This window comes from Lonchura striata, chromosome 6, assembly GCF_050655825.1.
Source record: "Lonchura striata isolate lonStrDom1 chromosome 6, ASM5065582v1, whole genome shotgun sequence".
NCBI classification, from domain to species: Eukaryota; Metazoa; Chordata; class Aves; order Passeriformes; family Estrildidae; genus Lonchura; species Lonchura striata.
Window position 1 is genome coordinate 20,073,621 of NC_140708.1, and position 17,640 is coordinate 20,091,260.

The 17,640-nt window shown below is 37.3% G+C and overlaps 1 protein-coding gene across 3 annotated transcripts in view; it reads right to left on the reverse strand.

Annotated features, from left to right (window-relative positions):
• The window catches only part of ADK (adenosine kinase), a 266,568-nt gene that overhangs the window by 32,391 nt on the left and 216,537 nt on the right, over positions 1–17,640 (reverse strand). For all 3 annotated transcript variants that reach the window (XM_021549097.3, XM_021549088.3, XM_021549106.3), the window contains exons 8-9: positions 12,806–12,841; positions 6,567–6,681 (exon numbers count right to left, since the gene is read on the reverse strand). In XM_021549097.3, coding sequence (XP_021404772.1) covers positions 6,567–6,681; positions 12,806–12,841 — 151 coding nt within the window. The remainder of the gene's footprint in view (positions 1–6,566; positions 6,682–12,805; positions 12,842–17,640) is intronic.

The window sequence follows — 17,640 nt, forward strand, 5'->3', positions numbered from 1 at the left end:
TACTACTAGTGATTATACATGAATAAGGGATTTCCCATCTTCACTCTCAATTTCTGGGCTAAATTGGTGTATTGACACAGCAGACTAGAGAAGACATTCTTTTCTTAAATCAATATGAATTACTGAAACACACACATGTGCCTATTTACATATGTGTATACATATTCTTGGAGGTACAACAGTTGGCACACTTTTAAATCAAGATACCCGTATCCAGGAATTCATGTTTTAATAATGTGTTTCACCTGTCCAATAAAATGATCAGTCTTCCACTCCCATGCAGCATAAAAGCATGAATGGTCTCAGTTACAAAAAGATATTACCAGCTTTACTATTCATTAATCCCTACCAGCAAATGTTAATTATTAATTTAAATTTTGTGGTTTCATAAGACACAAAAAACCTGATTATTTTGGGCTTTCTGACTCACTTGTTAAGCCATTAGGGGACTAAAATGTCCTTTTCTTTTCTAAAACCCACTTTTGTTTTTGAAATTATCCTTTCTATTTATGAATATAAATGGATAGGGAAGAGTGAAAGTGTGTAATTGTGTGAAAAAGAGAGCACATGGTAATAAAACTCAGCTACTGTTTCCCTGGGTACAAGGTACTACTCTGGTTTGCATAAATGCACAGGAAGCCTAGTTGATAAAAAAAAAAGGCTAGTCATGATTTTCCTGTCTGGAAGACCCACCATGAAAGCTGTAAGCAAGGAAAAAAAATAACATCTTTTCATGTTTCTTAGAGAAGAACACATTATACTCAGTAACTTACAGAAGAGGAGCTGCAAACAGACCCACCATAAAATGTCAGCAGTGTCAACAGCATTAAATACTTTCATGTTATATAGATAGGCTTACAGGGAAACATGTTGGTCTGTGATTGCTGCACAACCTGACAAAGAAAACCTACTGACCTCTGTTTAAAGTGAGCTATGTGCTTCAACATCAGCCCTCTTTATTCCCCTCAAAAATCATACCCCATCATGCTATTAGGATCTAAGAATGGATCTTAAAATCTCTCATTCCATATCCAGAATGTGATAAACCTTCTTAAATGAAGGGTTTGAAAAAATCTCCTAAAATACTTAAGATCTAAAATATACTTATAAAGTCACAAAACATACTATACTTTCTCTTTATTTTAATTAAGATCAGGTTTTAGTTCTATTCAAACATAGAAACTTCAAATTTATGAGCATATCTGCATATATTACCACAAGACCAGCTATACTGGGTGACACCAAGACCCATACAGCTCAGTCTTCTGTTTCAGATAACACATGGAGGCAAATGCCTACTATTTCTTCAATAGCAAGAGCTTGGTAGGTAGGCTCCAAAATCTGGTAACATTGCAATTTTATTGTGACATATTACCTTGGCTACACTGCACTGACTTTAATTTATGGACTAGATCAAACAACAATGATAGCACATAAAAACCTACAAAAATGTTTCTGCATGCACTATGGGGCAGGTGCACTAATGAAGTTTTAAGACAAACCTCCCTCTTTTTACCACATTTGCCCAGCCTGCTAATAGATTTCCTGAAATATCTCAAGAAATATGTCCCAAAAAATGAAGATTTAAGTGGTTAGTAAGCCCAACCTGAGCTGGCTTTAATGCCTGGATCCTTAGAAAAATCCATTTTTACTGCCATAGTCTAGCAAATGAGGTTATTACAAACATGCCCTTAAATAGAGGTGGTCCTGAAAACATCAGGGAGAAAAAAGAATGGAAAATTCTATGTTCACCCCTGAACGTGCCAGATTTAATCATTCATAACTTGAAAAATGCTGAAGTGATTTTCTTTAAATTTGGATTGTTTTTATTTTCTCTATTAAAGCTATAAAACAAGCTAAGTTTAAAGTTTGTAGCTTCAGCTGGTCTTGAATTATGCAAATATTTCAATATAAAAGCATTTTCCATTGCTGAACTAATTTCGCTCAGACTTTCTGAAGATTTCCCTTTGAGCCAAGATCAGTCATAAAGCGTATCTGACTAAAAGTCATTTGTTTAAAGCTGTTATGAGCAACTCTGACAAACTTTACAGCACACATATAGATAGGACATATATGTTCCTGCCAGAGCTTGTGATTTTTGGTGCATTTCTTAAAAGCTTCAGGTGCTGAAATCAGGAGACTGCACATGTTCATTAACTCCCCCTGCTCTCTCTGCTTATGTATTTCTTGTGGTTATGGCAGAAAGTCTTGAAATGTGAAATGCATCTTGTAAGCTTTGTAAAACCTCAAAACTCAGTCAAATCTGGAATCTCAGGCCTGCTAAGAGGGATATAATGGAAGAAGGCTGTGGTAGTGGGATCAGAGTCTTGATAGCCAAGTAATTCCCAAGACACCTGAGGAACATACACACAAGAAATTAACCCAATACTGTTCTTCAAATAAACTTTTTTGAGCAAGTCCATAGATCCCATTTTCAGCTACCAGTCCCTTTCCCTAAGCATAATCCTCTGTGCTGAAAGGTTTTGTCACAGGTGTCTCTCACAGGCTGGTTTTTCCAAAAGAGTTTTATCAAAAATTCAGTCATGCTGGGGATCAATGATAGAGAAAATTATAATCTTCCTGTCCTGACCTTCCTTCGTTAAGGTCACTGAGAATGTTCAGTACCTCCAAGTTTTTCAGTAAAAAGATAAAATTCAACAAAAAATGCACCTCTGGCTGCCCAGAGGTGTTGCAGACATTCCCAGCCCTGGAAACATTCAAGGTCAGGCTGGACAGGGCTTTGAGTAACTTGTTCCAGTGGAAGACGTGCTTTCCCACTGTGGGGGTTAGGAATAGGTGACCTTTAAAGGTACCTCCCAACCCAAACCATGCTACAATCCTATGACACGGAGAGGAAAACCTCACACCACAATAATTTCCTTGTGCTCAGTGGAGTCATATTAGAAGGTGACAGTAATTAAGTCAACAGTTCATCTGCCACAGCTCCTGTATGCCAATCCTAAACACTCCTTCACTTCCCTCTAAAACACACTGATCACACTCAGATTAAATTTGAGCTTGCCTCTTCCTTGCAATGACAGAGAACAGGAAGAAGGGGATAGAAAAGGGGCCTTGGGGCTGGAGTACTGGGATGGAGCAGATATGAACAGACAGCAGAAAGACCCATTGCACTCCAGGATAAAGACGGAGAAATTTTTCCTCTGAAAACACAAATAATTCCGACAGCCAAAGAAAGTGGACTGACAAATGGGAATGGCTTAGATTGAGACTGTTGATGCAGTTCTTACTGTTTCATTGATCTGCTCCAGCTGCATGGACCTCTAAGCTGTCTGTCAATCCATACCTGACTTCCAACAGCTTGTGGTCTGTTTGAAGTAAGCCACCAGTATTTTTGGTTGACATTAGAACAATGTTGTATAAATTGCAGCAGTTCCTAAAATGACTAAAAATCTTTGCAGTGTGGCTAAACCAGATTTTTAGAGGAAGATTTTTTTTCTCAGCTATCTCAGTCTAAGCTCTCTCTTTCACATGCAAGAACTATATTGTCCACTCTGTTTGGTCAATCTTTTCTTTTGGTAATAAGCTGTGCCCTCCTGCCTTATGCTCAGCTCCTAAAACACCTGTTGATACTTCCATTCTCTGGAATGCCCAGGAATCAAGAATGCCACAACAACTGTTGCCACAGTCCTCTCCACATGTAATGACCAGCTGTATCTGGACTTCTTCGTAACACACACACCTCTACTGTGCCCTAGAAAGTCCATGCCAAATTTTCAGTATGTATCATTCTGTGCCCCTTAATGACTGGCCTGGCAATCTGCAAGAACCCCTTTTATCCATCTTATTTCCTCTCCTTCCAGCCAGAACTGTATCCAAGTACTCCCCTCATTATTTCCATAACCTTATCCTCATTTGACCTACACAAATCTGTTTAAAGAGGTGCAGCTTCCTCTCGCAACCCAACCCATGGCTGCCTTGGCTTGGAACATCCCTAAGAGAGCCTCTGACAGAGCAAACAGAGCTCTGTTACAGGTGTCCTCACAGTCTCCATGCTGCCTGTCTCATTTTGTCACGCATGGGGGCAGGGGGAAAGGGAAGGAGGATGATGGGGGTGGCCATCTATTGTGACTCTTCACAGAGCACAGCCTAATCCAAGCTAGACACAGTTGGCCCTCCTGGTTGCCAGGGAACTGCTGACTCAAATCCATCTTGCCATTGGGCAGGACCTTCAGGTCCCTTTCCAGAGGGCTCCTCTCCAGCCTCTCCTTCCCCAGTCTGTACACACATCCAGGGTTCCCCATCCCAGGTACAGAATCCAGCACTTGCCCTTGTTAAACTTCATACAGTTGGTGATTGCCCATTTCTCTAATCTGTCAAGATCTTCCTGCAATCTGTTGAAGTCTCTGCATAAATATGTTGTTCAACATAACAAACATGTTGTTCTTATTATTGTTAACCTGGACAAAGTATAAAGCAGAAGGTATGAACAAGCATACCCAAATCCATACCTGACTTTGCAAATACAATTTTAATCTAGGCACAAGCTCTTTGAGACTTTACTGTTCCCTCAGAAAGGCAAGATAAACAAGTGCACACAGACTGCTTTTTCAAAAACCTTGCTCCCATGCATTAGAAAAAGATAATAATTTTATACTGGTAACTCCTAAATGTAGTAATTCTTTTAAAGATCATTTAGAATCTTTTATACATTCCACTGCAGGTTTTAAGTGTAGACCTAGTTAGCTCTGAAATAAGTGTGTTAGCAGCGTTCTATGTCATTCTGTGGTATCATCATATGCTAAACTAAGGGACATATTTTCCTTCTTTCATTATTATTTCAATGTGAGGAGGTGGGAAAAAGATGGTCCACACCAAAGAAAAAGGGGGAAAACAATAACAAATTGGTATCTCTTTCGAGAATTGCCCCACAGGCCAAACATTTTTATGTTCTTAATCATTATTAAATGACTTAACATGACACACAGAGCCTGGCAAATGATTGCATCCTGACACAAGAACGAATTACAAATGAAATGAAAGATCAAGCTGTATTAGAGGACTGCCTCTGGGAAATGAAAATCTTTAATTCTCTTTTATTATTGACATTTATTTGGCTGCCATGAATAACAACATAGCAAAGAGATTCAGCTATGCTTGTGCACTGAATAGCTTATCCCACGGCTCAAAACTGCCTTAACATTTATCATGTTTGCTTTTGTAGCTGACACCACTGCATACAGTCTCTATCCATCTCACATTTATCATGCATATAAAGTGCATTCTCTAATTTAAGTTCATTTCATAGCGAACAAACAGCTCAGATTAGCAAGTGTCAGTCCTCAAATAAGCTCCCGGTTGTAAAAATATCAAAGAAGGGATTAATGGATTTGTTAACAACTCCAGTTTGAAGAATAAAAAAAGTACTCAGTGAAAATTAAATAAGAGCACAGGAGGGTTACACATAAGATTTAGGTTTACTACATTATTACTAGCTCACGTATAAAAACATATTTATGCTGCTATTTTTCAGTCAAGTGTACAATACTTGAGTAGAATGCCTCCACGTGGGCCATTCACATCAAGTAGTAACTTTCTGGAAAGAACACTTCCATCATCATCAGTGCAATACATATAACCAGCTCTCAGTGACTGGTATCCATTCCCTTTGAAACAGTTTGTAGCTAAGAAAATAGGGGAAGGAGCAAATTGTTGAAGAAAAAATTCAAACTGCTGCTAGAAATGATCTTCATAGCAGCGACATACCTGCTTAGTGCCTAGCCCTGAAGCCACAGTCTGAAGCCAATTCTGATTTTGAGGCAAATATTGTATGAGTAAGCACCAGTCCCCCAGGTGCAAAGCCTCCTCTACTTCACTTGATTTCCAAAGGAGGAATTCAGCCCAGCCTAATAACTCACCTTGTGAAGGAATGAGCTACTAAAATAGCTCGCCACAGCACATGTTTTTAATAGCTTTATTTAGTCTAGAAGCATAGGTGGACAGAATTAAAGAGACTGTCAAAAGGTAGGCAGTCATGTTTATAATGCTTAAATCTGTGCATCGTACATCATCAATTTAGACAGCAGAAACTGCTTGTATCCCTGCTAGAACACCTTTTTCCCACGTACTCTTTTGGGAATTGAAGAGCAGACGGCTGAGAAAAGCTAAAGTGAGACTTTCTGCTCAAAGCAAAAAAAGCTTGGAAATTCACTTAGTACTGGATTTCACTTCCTCCTCTTTGCAAATGTTTAAATATACTACACTGTTGCACAGCTGTTCTCAGCAGGCACAGTGTATTCTTGTTTGCAGCAAAGATGGCTACACAGATAAAATCTCAAGTCATAAAAATTTGAGTAAAACCAACTGCATCAATATTTTAAATCTATGTTATAAAAATGTTCAGAACTAAATTCTCAGGCATTCTTGTGAAATAATAGCTTCTTAAATTCAGACTCTTGAAACAATTAAAAGCATTAAAAGATGAGAAACACGGTGCAACACCAAAAGGCAAGTGCTCTGATTACCATTTGAAAATTGTAAAACCACAACTTGTAATTCATTAGCTGGAATATTTACTGTGAGCAGCAAGGGAGATTTGAAACACATACCTGTAGCCAGTACAGTGTCATCTTTGCCCTGGGTGAAGACTACAATTCGCTGCCTTTTAGTGTTCACCTTCGGCAGGGCTTGTGTCTTCCGGGCTATCTCTTTAATGTCTTCAGTCTATTAAGTCAGAGAAAGAAAATTGTTGTTACAGCATACTGAAGTGGTGGGAACTTTATTAACAGTTCAAAGATTTATTTTCTTATAGCTAGGTATAAAATAGACTTTACTGACAGTAGAGGAAGATTTTTAAATGGAGGAATACTTAATTCTCCTAAGGGTTTATGTAGTACTATGAGACCATTGTTTTTAATCTTGATAATGATAGTTCAGCTATTCCAACCACTGCAAAACCAAAAAGCTAACAAAGGAATTGCAGAGCATTTCTTAATGATCAGTTAGTGGGTTTTTTTGCTGCTGACTGGATTCTAACCATACCTACCATAAAATTAAAAATAAGATTGGTAAGAGAGTACTTTGGATAAACTCCGAGCTTGGTTTTCATCCAATTTAGAGAGGTTTTATACTATTGTAACACCTCTGACTTCAGCACACTTACAAATACTTTCTTTAACTTCCCTACAGTAACTGATCCCATCAGGCAAACTGTGCACTGTACCCATGAGAGGGTGTGCAGCCCAGCTCCCACCAGCTCGTTGCACAATTGAGATGCAGGGAAACAAAGGGCAAAAGCTATATTCAGCGGGGCACAGAACATAACCAATTTTCTGACAGGCTGACCTGCAAAAGTTTCAGAAATCTTTGCTTTAAAAGGATGTCGTACTTCACTGTGCACGTAGCAAGGAACAGAGAACCCATCAGACTGAACCAAATCTCTCATTCATCCAGTGTCTTACACATCAACAAGTTTGGAATGTTTAAACTAATAAATAAACTCCAAGTAAATAGATTAATAATAAGAAGAAATAATAAGAATAAATTAATAAGTAAACTCTAATAACATTACTTGTCATTAGAATATTGTAATTTCTATTCTCCCGTTGCCCTAAGATCTGAAACAAAAGGATTTCAATTTCTAATTTACTTGGTTTTCAAGCTAATCTACATTTCTGTTATTTGTATTTACATCAAACCCTTTTATAATGCTATATGGGAAACTTTTGTTCTTAGATTTCTAACTCAAGTCAGTGAGTTCTACAAATTAACTTTGGTGTAATCTATTTCTTGTTGTTGATAAATATATATTTTTATTTTTCAAACATTAGAAAAGGAGTATGTATGACTGTAATTATTCTCTGTGCTATTTACTGTGCCCCACTTTGTTCACATCTGTGTTAAATAACACTGTATTTTTTCCCTATTTCTTCTTTGTACAAGGAACTGTAGTGAAATGTAGTAATGGCCTAGCCTTGAATATATGAACAGAAAATGATACTTTCCGCATTGCTTTGTGTATTGTTTGTTATGAATCCCAACTCACTTCTTAAAACACTATTACAGACAGACAATATTCCTGGGCTAATATATTTACCAGCACTCCTTGATGTGAAAATACCTACCTTTTCTGCAACACTTTCAGCCTCCCTCTAACTTCTTCCCTGACTTTGGGTAGTCAGTGAACCCATTGATTTATATACATTTGGCAAACATGAAAATAGTTTCCCTTTCTTTATTGGTCTCTTCACCTCTTTTAAAAATTCTCTCCTACTTTTCATTTCCATGTATGATACTCTCACTTATGTTATTTCTTCCTTCCTCCTGCTTAGACAGCTAATAAAGCTTTCAGAAGGCAATGTCAGCTACCAGAGAAGAGAAGAACTGAGGACAGGAACACGGGCCACCTTACCACTAATTCTCAGAAGGCAAGGAGTCTCTTAAAGATGCCAGAGAAAATAATTGAGACTGTTGCTCTTCTGTTTTGAAATGTTTTTTTAAGAGGTTTATGAACAGCAGATATCAGCTGGTGGCACAAGCTGTTGAATATGGGATGGATGGAGAATGCAGCCCTCGGCTTGGTAATACACAGGCTTACCAAAACCTTGCCATAGGAAGGTTAATCTCAATTCTGAAGTAGTTCAGACCTTGCCAATTAAGAGATTCACAAATTTGAAATTGCAATAAAGCATCATGAAGATCAAAGGAAACGGGGGAGAGGTGTTTAGTTTTTGCTAAGTCGGAAGTGGCTACTAGTGACTTTATTAGGCACATTTTCAGTGGAGTAAAGCAGGCATAGAAATGAAAGAGCTTGAATATATTTGTACAATGTATTTGCAGGCATGATGAATTTTAAAAGGAAAATGATGAAGTTTTAATAGGCGAAAATGGCATGATCAAGAGATGATTTCTTCAGTTTAATGAAGAATAAAGATTAACTTAGATGAAGAAAAGAGGACACCAACGAAAGAGGTTTGTGAAAAGTGATGGTAAGGATGAAATAATATGGATAGGGAAAAAAAGTAAAAAGCACATATGTTTTCAGGAATAGTTAAGTATATAATAAGCATGCAACAGTAGAAGGAAAGTATTTAGGGTGAAAAGGTAATTTTTTTTAAACAGCAGAAATTTCAAGACAGAGGGCTTTAGACACTTCTGATTTTGTAGAATTTAGAAATAACTGAATAATGTGTTCTGTGAAAATTAACTTGACCATTTTTAGCCAAAATTACTTCCCATGCTAATTTTTTTCAAAGAGAATAAAATATAGCTTCAATGTGCGTATTGAGGAGGTTTTAACTTTTGCACAGTTTCTTTTTGAAGGTACAACTGTGACATTTAAGAATATGTGAATATTTACAGCTGGAGACTGCAGAGGTACTAATGCCTCTTACTTCATTGTCAGGCAAACATTATCAAATGTTGCCATCTCTGATTTCTGTTCAGAATAAATAGCCAAAATGTATAATATTTGTTTTGCAGTGATTTTTTACTTGCCAGTTTAGTGAGTCTTTCTTACACGTCCTGTGCCTATGGACATGGCTGAATGATAAGACTGGTTGTAGTTCTAAAGCCTCTACAGACTCCCTGATTCACAGGATACTCCCACATACCCACTTACATACTTGAATCTGATTTAACAAAGCTGATATACAAATCTCACTGAAGCATGATTTGCCTGTTGATGCTGACCTGAAACACCTTGCAGGTGGCATTCAAGTGGGATATGTGCACAGGAAGGAAGCATACCAGATATGCCAGGATCACACAAACTGCATCCAGTCAGAAGCACTATCAAACCATGTCTTCTGATTTCCACCTCTGAACAGACACCAAATAGCTGGGAGTGCCATAGCCCTGACCTAAACAGGCATAAATCCTCCAAAACTGTGCATTTGTGCAGTGTACCTCATTAACTTAAAGCCCTAATGCTGGTCCAGGGTAACAAAACTCTCTCTAATATGGTTCCCCAATGAATATGGACTTAGAGGAGACCTCTAACAAGAAAAGTTATTTTGCATGGTAGCTGCTACTAACCCATAGATACTTACTGTCCCGTTCATTTCAGTTTACTTCCTGGATTGACAGACAGATCTGAACCCTAGATTTTATGTTTAAAGTAGTATTTTGTTTTCCTAATTTTTATGTAGAAGAAACAGAAATTTACCCTTTTGTAAAAGCAAAACGTCATAAAAAGACCTCATTTGTTATTTTTGTTATTTGAAAATTATTAGAAATGTTATTAAAATATACAGTATGTATATATATGTATATGTATATATATATAGTTTTAAAATGCCATAGAGCATGAAATTAATAAAAAAAACCCCAACCCCACAGTGATGCTCAGGAAAAGACAACATCATAAATAATGTCCTATTTTTGATTATTACAGATAAGTGTTGGTCAGGGGATACATTGAAGGAAATAATGGTCTTCAAATATCATGACTGATTTTACAAAACAACTTTGTATTTCAGCAAAGTACAGTGGAATACTAACTGTGGGAATGGTGCAGCATAAAAATTAAAAATCCTTTGAATGGAATTTCCCTTACAAAGAAAAAAACAGATTTGTGTCATGGAGGTGCTGTTTCTCACCTATAACAAGATTTCATTTTTTCAGAAAAGGTGTCTATTTTACTGAAGTTCTCTTAATTGTAACTTCTCTCTCTTTTTTTTCAAAAACTGTTTCAGACTGAACTCATTCCATGTGTAAAAGATGAACTTAGTATACACAATTGTTGGAATTACTATGAGGCAGAACAAAAAAAACCTAACAAACAAACAGCTAAACAAAAGAAGCTAGTCACCAACTGATTTTCTATGATAAAAGATTTCAGATTAAGAAGTAAAAGCCTTTCCAGGTGGCAATTCAAATGCAGCCACCAGTAACTTTTAATCACTTCTATGAAAAACATCCTCTTGATTTTTGCCCTGGTCAATCAAGTTCTTTCCTTGAATTTGCCATGCTTTACCAGTTTTCTATTCTCCATATAAAAATCAAGCTTTTGAGAGTTGCTGGGAAATTTTCCTGGTTTTAATTGAAAGGCTAATTAAAGCTCTTTAAGTTTTTCATAAGATGCTTTATTATCAGAGTGATTTTGTGGGTTTTTTGCCTCCATAGCACAACAGGAAAACAAAACTGTGGACATTATCAAGTTTTATACATCTCTGTCAGCAAACTTGACATGTGAGTCGTTGCCAAGCAAGGGAGTAATAAGAGATAAGATCATAATCATTGTGCACTTTACTGATATGCTGTAATCAAATGTGGCAGATTTAGGATGTTCAGGAGGAACTGTGCTAAAATCTCTAAGCATGCACTAATGGAAAGGTTAATATGATGGTAGTTAGCAGACACCAGTAAAAGCAGTTTGTCACTAGAGCTGAATTTAAACCAGGCACATTCAAAGTCTTTAGCTCAAGGGGGCAATAAAAATATAGAATGGGTAGACTTAATACATTACTTCCTTTCTTTTTATTGTCTAGCTACCAGAGGGTACCAATAATTTCTTATGCTTCATATTTTGGAAGCATCTGTGAAATTCATTCATTAGCATAAACTCAAAGTGTATTTTTATGCCTAACAATACGGATTATACAAATGAAAACTGACAGTGATAAAAAGTCTTGATTTCTACAAAGCAGCCACGTGAATTTGGGAAACATAAAATGAAATGGGACAGCCCACAGTTTTAATAGCTAAAACAGTGATGGCATTGATGTACCTGCTGGTGTATGGTTCTAAAGAAATCTAAATTGTAGAACAAAAGCTGTCAGTCTTTCCCTCCTTTTTTTATATGCAACCAATCACACCCAGAAGTGGCACACTCTGTAAGCGATGTGGTTTGAATTGCGCGGCTTCTATTCATGCAAAATGGGTGTTGAGCAGTCAGACTCCTTTCTATTCTTTTACACTGCAAACAAATCAATTAAGGTGGGTCTTATTCCAGTGAAAAAAACAACATGTAAAAGGATTTATGTGTGTTTGGTTCTGCAATTTCGATTGCAGTAAGATCACTTACTATCTGTAAAATTAGCACAAGCCTTGTCACGTTAATTATAGTATTCAAAAACTGCCTGTTTGAATTGGTTAGAGACCAATAGCTGATGGTTCTCCAGATTAAGCTATCTGAATGTAGCCAATGGGAGGTACTAGTCAAATAAATATGTTGAGAAGATGAAATCAAAAGCTCTGAAAATCACTGTAAAATCAACAGTATTTACTTCAAGAAAATACAGGATCAGACATTTTTAGAGCTCAGATGGAAAACACCAACTCGAATATGTTTTGAAACAATTTCCACACTACCTTTTCTAAAAAGCAGCTGTTTGTAGAAGCATGGTTTACATTAATCAGTACCTAACAATTTTATATACAACCTTCCTAAAATTCATTTGCATAATGATAATCCGCATATGGCAGGGTTTAAGTTATTTAAGCGGTGTTATATTTCACTATTTAGTGTTGCTTCACCACTGCTTTAGCAGTGAATCCTTCTGGAGTGTAATGCAGCTAATGAGGTAGCTTTTTAACTGAACAAACTGACAGGTCCCATATCTGCAGAGGCAGCTTGAAACCGTGCCCAACCTCTCGGCTTCCCAAGAGGCTTTTCAAAATTCAATAAATAACATCTGTAGGCGATGTTGGGTGCAGACCTAGCAGAGTGCGTCATAACACTGAGCTGGCAGAACAAAGAAACCATGACGACTGCCAAGTTTCCATGGCAACCGCTGCGAGGCTTGGAGAGTATAATAGCACATCAATCATTGTCCAAAAGAACTTCATTATCAGCAAGAAAAAAACCTTTAGGATCTGTTTAGTGTGCAATTGTGGGTTAACTCACCTCAAAGCCTTGCTCTCTAGCGAAAGTGGCAGCTTCCTGAAATAATAAAAAAAGAACAGTTAATTATAAAGTGCTAGATAATGAAGAAATAACACATTTTGAAACTCATTCAGCCAGTTTTCCTTTTACACGATTATCTCAATATAGCCATATACAGTTGCTCAATTCTGATAGTCGCACCAAAAGCTTCTCCCTCTTCCCTCAAGCCCAACAACAGTACAATGTCAACACATTTCACAAGTTCAAATAAGGAAGGTACAATATGTTTTTTTCCAAGTGAGGAAAGTTACTTCTGCAGATAGGACTTGAACTAGGAAACATCCCTCAGGCATATTTTTAATTGAAATTGTATCATACCTTCATTTATGTATGGCACTTTTTGGGATACATGCTATCAAGCCATTTTAAAAAAATCATTTGTCATCTACAGTGCGTTAAAAAACCAGGATCACTAAATGTGTTCCGACCCTTGTGGTAGAATCAGATGAACATTTAAAAATATTCTGATGTCTTAATCACTGGTTTAAGCAATTTAACTATGTTCTTTTCCTGAAAGAACAGAGGAAACAACATTATATCAGTATGTCCTCATGTCTTATTTATATTAATTGGTGCAACTAAAAATCTGGTTTGAAATAAAAGCAAGGGGATGGAAGACAATAGCAATGTTTTGCCCTTACTCACTTTCTATTTTAACATTGGAAAGAAATATTGCAGAAAATTCCTGAAGTCTTTATGTTTTAACTTTCATTCTTCCAGATTATCTTTGCCAAGTAATATTAATAGAGGGATAATCTTGAGCCAAAATGGTGAGTTGATCTAACTACACAGAAATAACTACTGTACCAAACCAATCCAGTGTGTCTACAAGAGGTTTTAGTGCTTCAGAAAACACATAGTTATGGACCTACATGATCTGCCAATTTGGGGGCAATAGAAGAATCTGAAGTGGGTACAATTGATTATAACCACAGTAAGTTGAGGTTAATAAAATGTGATAAGCTGAAAAGCACAACTCCTCAGGCTGCTTCGCTGCAGAAACATAAGGCTGACCGGGTTACCCTTAGCTGATGTTGACAGAAAAACTGAATCATGGTCCTGACAATTGGGTGCGGGCAAGGTTAGCCACTTTGACAATTTACTTACAATTGAATCCCTTCTTGTACATCACACAGTCAATGACATTTGCTAGCCTGGCTGTCAAGAAGGAGTGTAGGGTTCAAAGATATCATGCAGTGTTTTCCTAAACCAGCATGTGATTAACAAAGCCTATGCTCGTATGAAAAAAGGAGCCTTGCAAGCTTCCACTCTGCAGTGATGCACTTACAATGAACTGCAACACAATCAAGAAAGCCTCACATGGGACCGTGACACGGGGGGGAAAAAAAAAAAGAGAGAAATAAGAGAGTGATAAGGGGGAAGAGAATAAGAAAATTGACTAAAAATTATGTCTTGTAGCCAAATAATTTCTTTAACCTCAGATTTTTGGTCATGAGATGGAAATCGGAAGTTACACTGATCTGTCCTAAGGGATTTCTTTAAAATCCCAATTCAGCAGGACATTAACATCTGTGTTAAACTATTGTCTGGCCAGGAAATTGGACACCGGTACATGAAATAAAAACTGTTCCAGTGAAGTGGTGCTTTCTTATGTGGGAGACTTTGAGAGAATTCATCTTAATTTTCTGTACTGGGGCACCCATGCATAGCACATGTGTTTTGAAAGACCTGGCCCTTCCACAAGAAAAGATAAATGATTGCACATTTGTTAAAAAGTATCGCATCTTCAGATTCTCCTGTAAGAGCGTCATCTTTTAGCCTGGTCTGCTGCCCAGCTACATGAATAATGGCAGCCAGCATAAAATCATAGATTTTCCTGCTGTTGACCTCTAATCTAAGGGTGCCTGAACACGCCAAAGAACAACAGTAATCTTAATTTTCTTCTCTCCTATCAACTAAACCTCAGAATGACTCCTGAGCAGCTTATTTCAGTAAGGATTGTGCCTACAGTCCCCTAAAAACCAGCCTTTCTCAGAGAGAGATCCCTTTAAGAATTAAGACCTTTCCAGTAAAAAAAAAAAAATAAATAAAGGCTCAAAACACACATTTGGACGGTACAGTTTAGTGCTTGTGAAACACTGAGAAATGTGAGGGAGGCTCTGATTGCCAGGGACAGTTCAAAGTAAATTAACCAGATAAAAGCGATGAGAACCTTTTAGTATCTATTCACAATAACAGTGAGAACAGGAAACAAGCAGAACCCATCTGTGCAGCCCTAGGGCACCTCATACTGAGCTTCACGTCTCTAATAAAGTAGTCAGGTTAAAGTCTAAGTGGATGTAACATGTGGAGACTGCTTGGGTTACAGCGGCCAGCCGGGGCGTTCCCTGGTGCAGGTGATAATCAGTATGATAATCACTATATTTACAGGCTTTCCATTTTATATCTGACATTGAAAATCACGAAGAAGGAGGGATTAAGGAAATAAACAACCCGCACAGAAGCTTTACCGCTCCCCAGAGAATGCAGCATTTTCATTCATGCGTGACATGCGACAACAGCAGAGCAAAACAGCGACTGAACAGAATTTTCTTAGGAGGCTTCATTTCACATCAGGAGTTCTTTCAGTTTTGATAAACTTTACACATTATTCATTCATTCATTACTCCAACTCAGAATTTTCAGAGCTGTTTTGTTACTGCCTACAGAACACTTCATAAAACCCTCTCCACCTTATCACTGTTTCATACTAAATGCATAAAAAACTCACACTCCTTTTTCTCTATAGCCTTTTTACTAACTGTGACAGCAAATGTATTGTTGCACCACCTAAAGTAGAAATGAGATTTGTTTTTAGTTGTGAAATGTCATTTGGCTCATGCTGTTTGGGGAAAAAATCCTAAGTACACTCAAGCTGACAAAACCTCTGTGCAACGCTACTTAATGGTGGTAACACAATGTCACCAAAGTTAACACACACCCTCTCTTTGCACAATAGTGAGCAGTTTACACAGGAAAGCGAGATAAATTAAGGAGACAACAATAAAAAAGACAACTTCCGTTAGTCCTGGCCTTGCTGTTATGTTAGAATTTGCTTGCTAGCTGAAAACTATTTCCATTCTTGCCATGTATTTTATTGCTGTCTGAGCCCCAGCACTCAGCAAAAGGAACTTTTTATAATCTGCACAGGCTAATTTTAACGGGACTTGTTAAAATCCTGAGACTTTTTATCAGCAGCAGAACAAATTACTTGTTTATAAGTAAACGGAAACATACCTTCTAAACACAGAATCCATCAGCCTCTGCAATCCTAGGAGTAACATATAATCCTATGTTAGCCCCCTGTGTTAGAATACTTTTATGATTATAGAGTTAAAATGGCTCAACTTCAATAATTGCATGTTCAGCTTGCCATGAGACACAGAAGGCCCACCACATATTGAATATTCTTGATACATCAAATTTTTTTTTGTTGGTACCAAGGTTTTATGATTACTTGATCAAATTACAGCCAAATGGTAACAACATGCATAGAGGGTTAAAATTAATTCATGTAGGCCAACATAAAACTCACACAATTGCACTAAACAGCATTTGAAAACATGTATTGCCAAAATTAGCTGACAAAGGCTGTTTCAAAAACACCAGCAACATTATTATCTACAATATGCATTTTAACCTTTGTATGGGGAAAAAAAAGGAGCACTGAAAACTAAATTTGCATTTCATTGCTGAAATCAACATTATCTCATAAAGAAATGATAAAACAGCAGGACAGCAATGATACCCTTGCACACTGAATGCATTTCCCATAATTGCACAAAAAAGCAATGCAGGGGACACTGAAGATAATCTCTCCCCTGCCATCCTTCTTGGTAGGGAAAACATCTCACAGAATAACCTCAGCTCACATATTACAGTACTACCCCCTGGATTTACTGTTTTTAATTGGAAGATTACTGACAGATTCTGAGGGAGTTCCTACTTCATTAACTGTAAACTTCCTGACTTGCCCAAAATATACCCTATTCACATTTCCAGGAATATCATCCTCTTTTCTCTGCACAGAAGGTCTGTGACACTGAGGGCTCAGCCCAGCCCATGAATCAGTGCAACCTCAAGCCTGCACACACACAGAGCAAGTGGAACTGCAGGGGAAGGTCCCTGCAGCCAGTGCAGAGCAGAGTGCATAATAACAAAAAGAAATAAAAAAGTAAACGCACTCAATGAGAACAATAAATGACCATGAGGACCATGGTCATGGTCATACTTTGTGTCAGCCTTCGATGGGACAATTCCCACAATTCCGTATTTGATTGATTTGATTGTAATTTGAATAGTACTTCCAACATTGTACCTTACAAGCCTTTCTAGACTGCTAAAATCTTCTAAAAATTACTCTTAAACATTTTCTTCCTTTCTTACATTTCAGAAGTATGGATTGTTAGTTTTCTTCTATTTACATTTTTCCTTGAACACACTAAATGCTACTATTTTCTCAGGTAATTCCCTTTTTCTTCAGTATAATAATTTACTACCATTCATCCCACTCCTGAGTTCATCTCCATTCCTAGTATAAATTTGTATTCTTTCTATCCTCCCTTGCTTTTCTACAGATTGTACTGTTTGTAGCAACAAAATTACTTTCACAAATCTAACATTAAAAACCTGTTATCTAAAAGGAATGGGTGACAACTGAAATAAACAAATGAAGATATAGGGAAGATTTTTGTAGAAGTGATGCCCACTGATATCTACAACTTCATTCTGCAGAAGACAGGCGCAAATAATCTAGGTTGGTTTCGTTTGATAATCTCCTTTCTTAAAGGTAGATG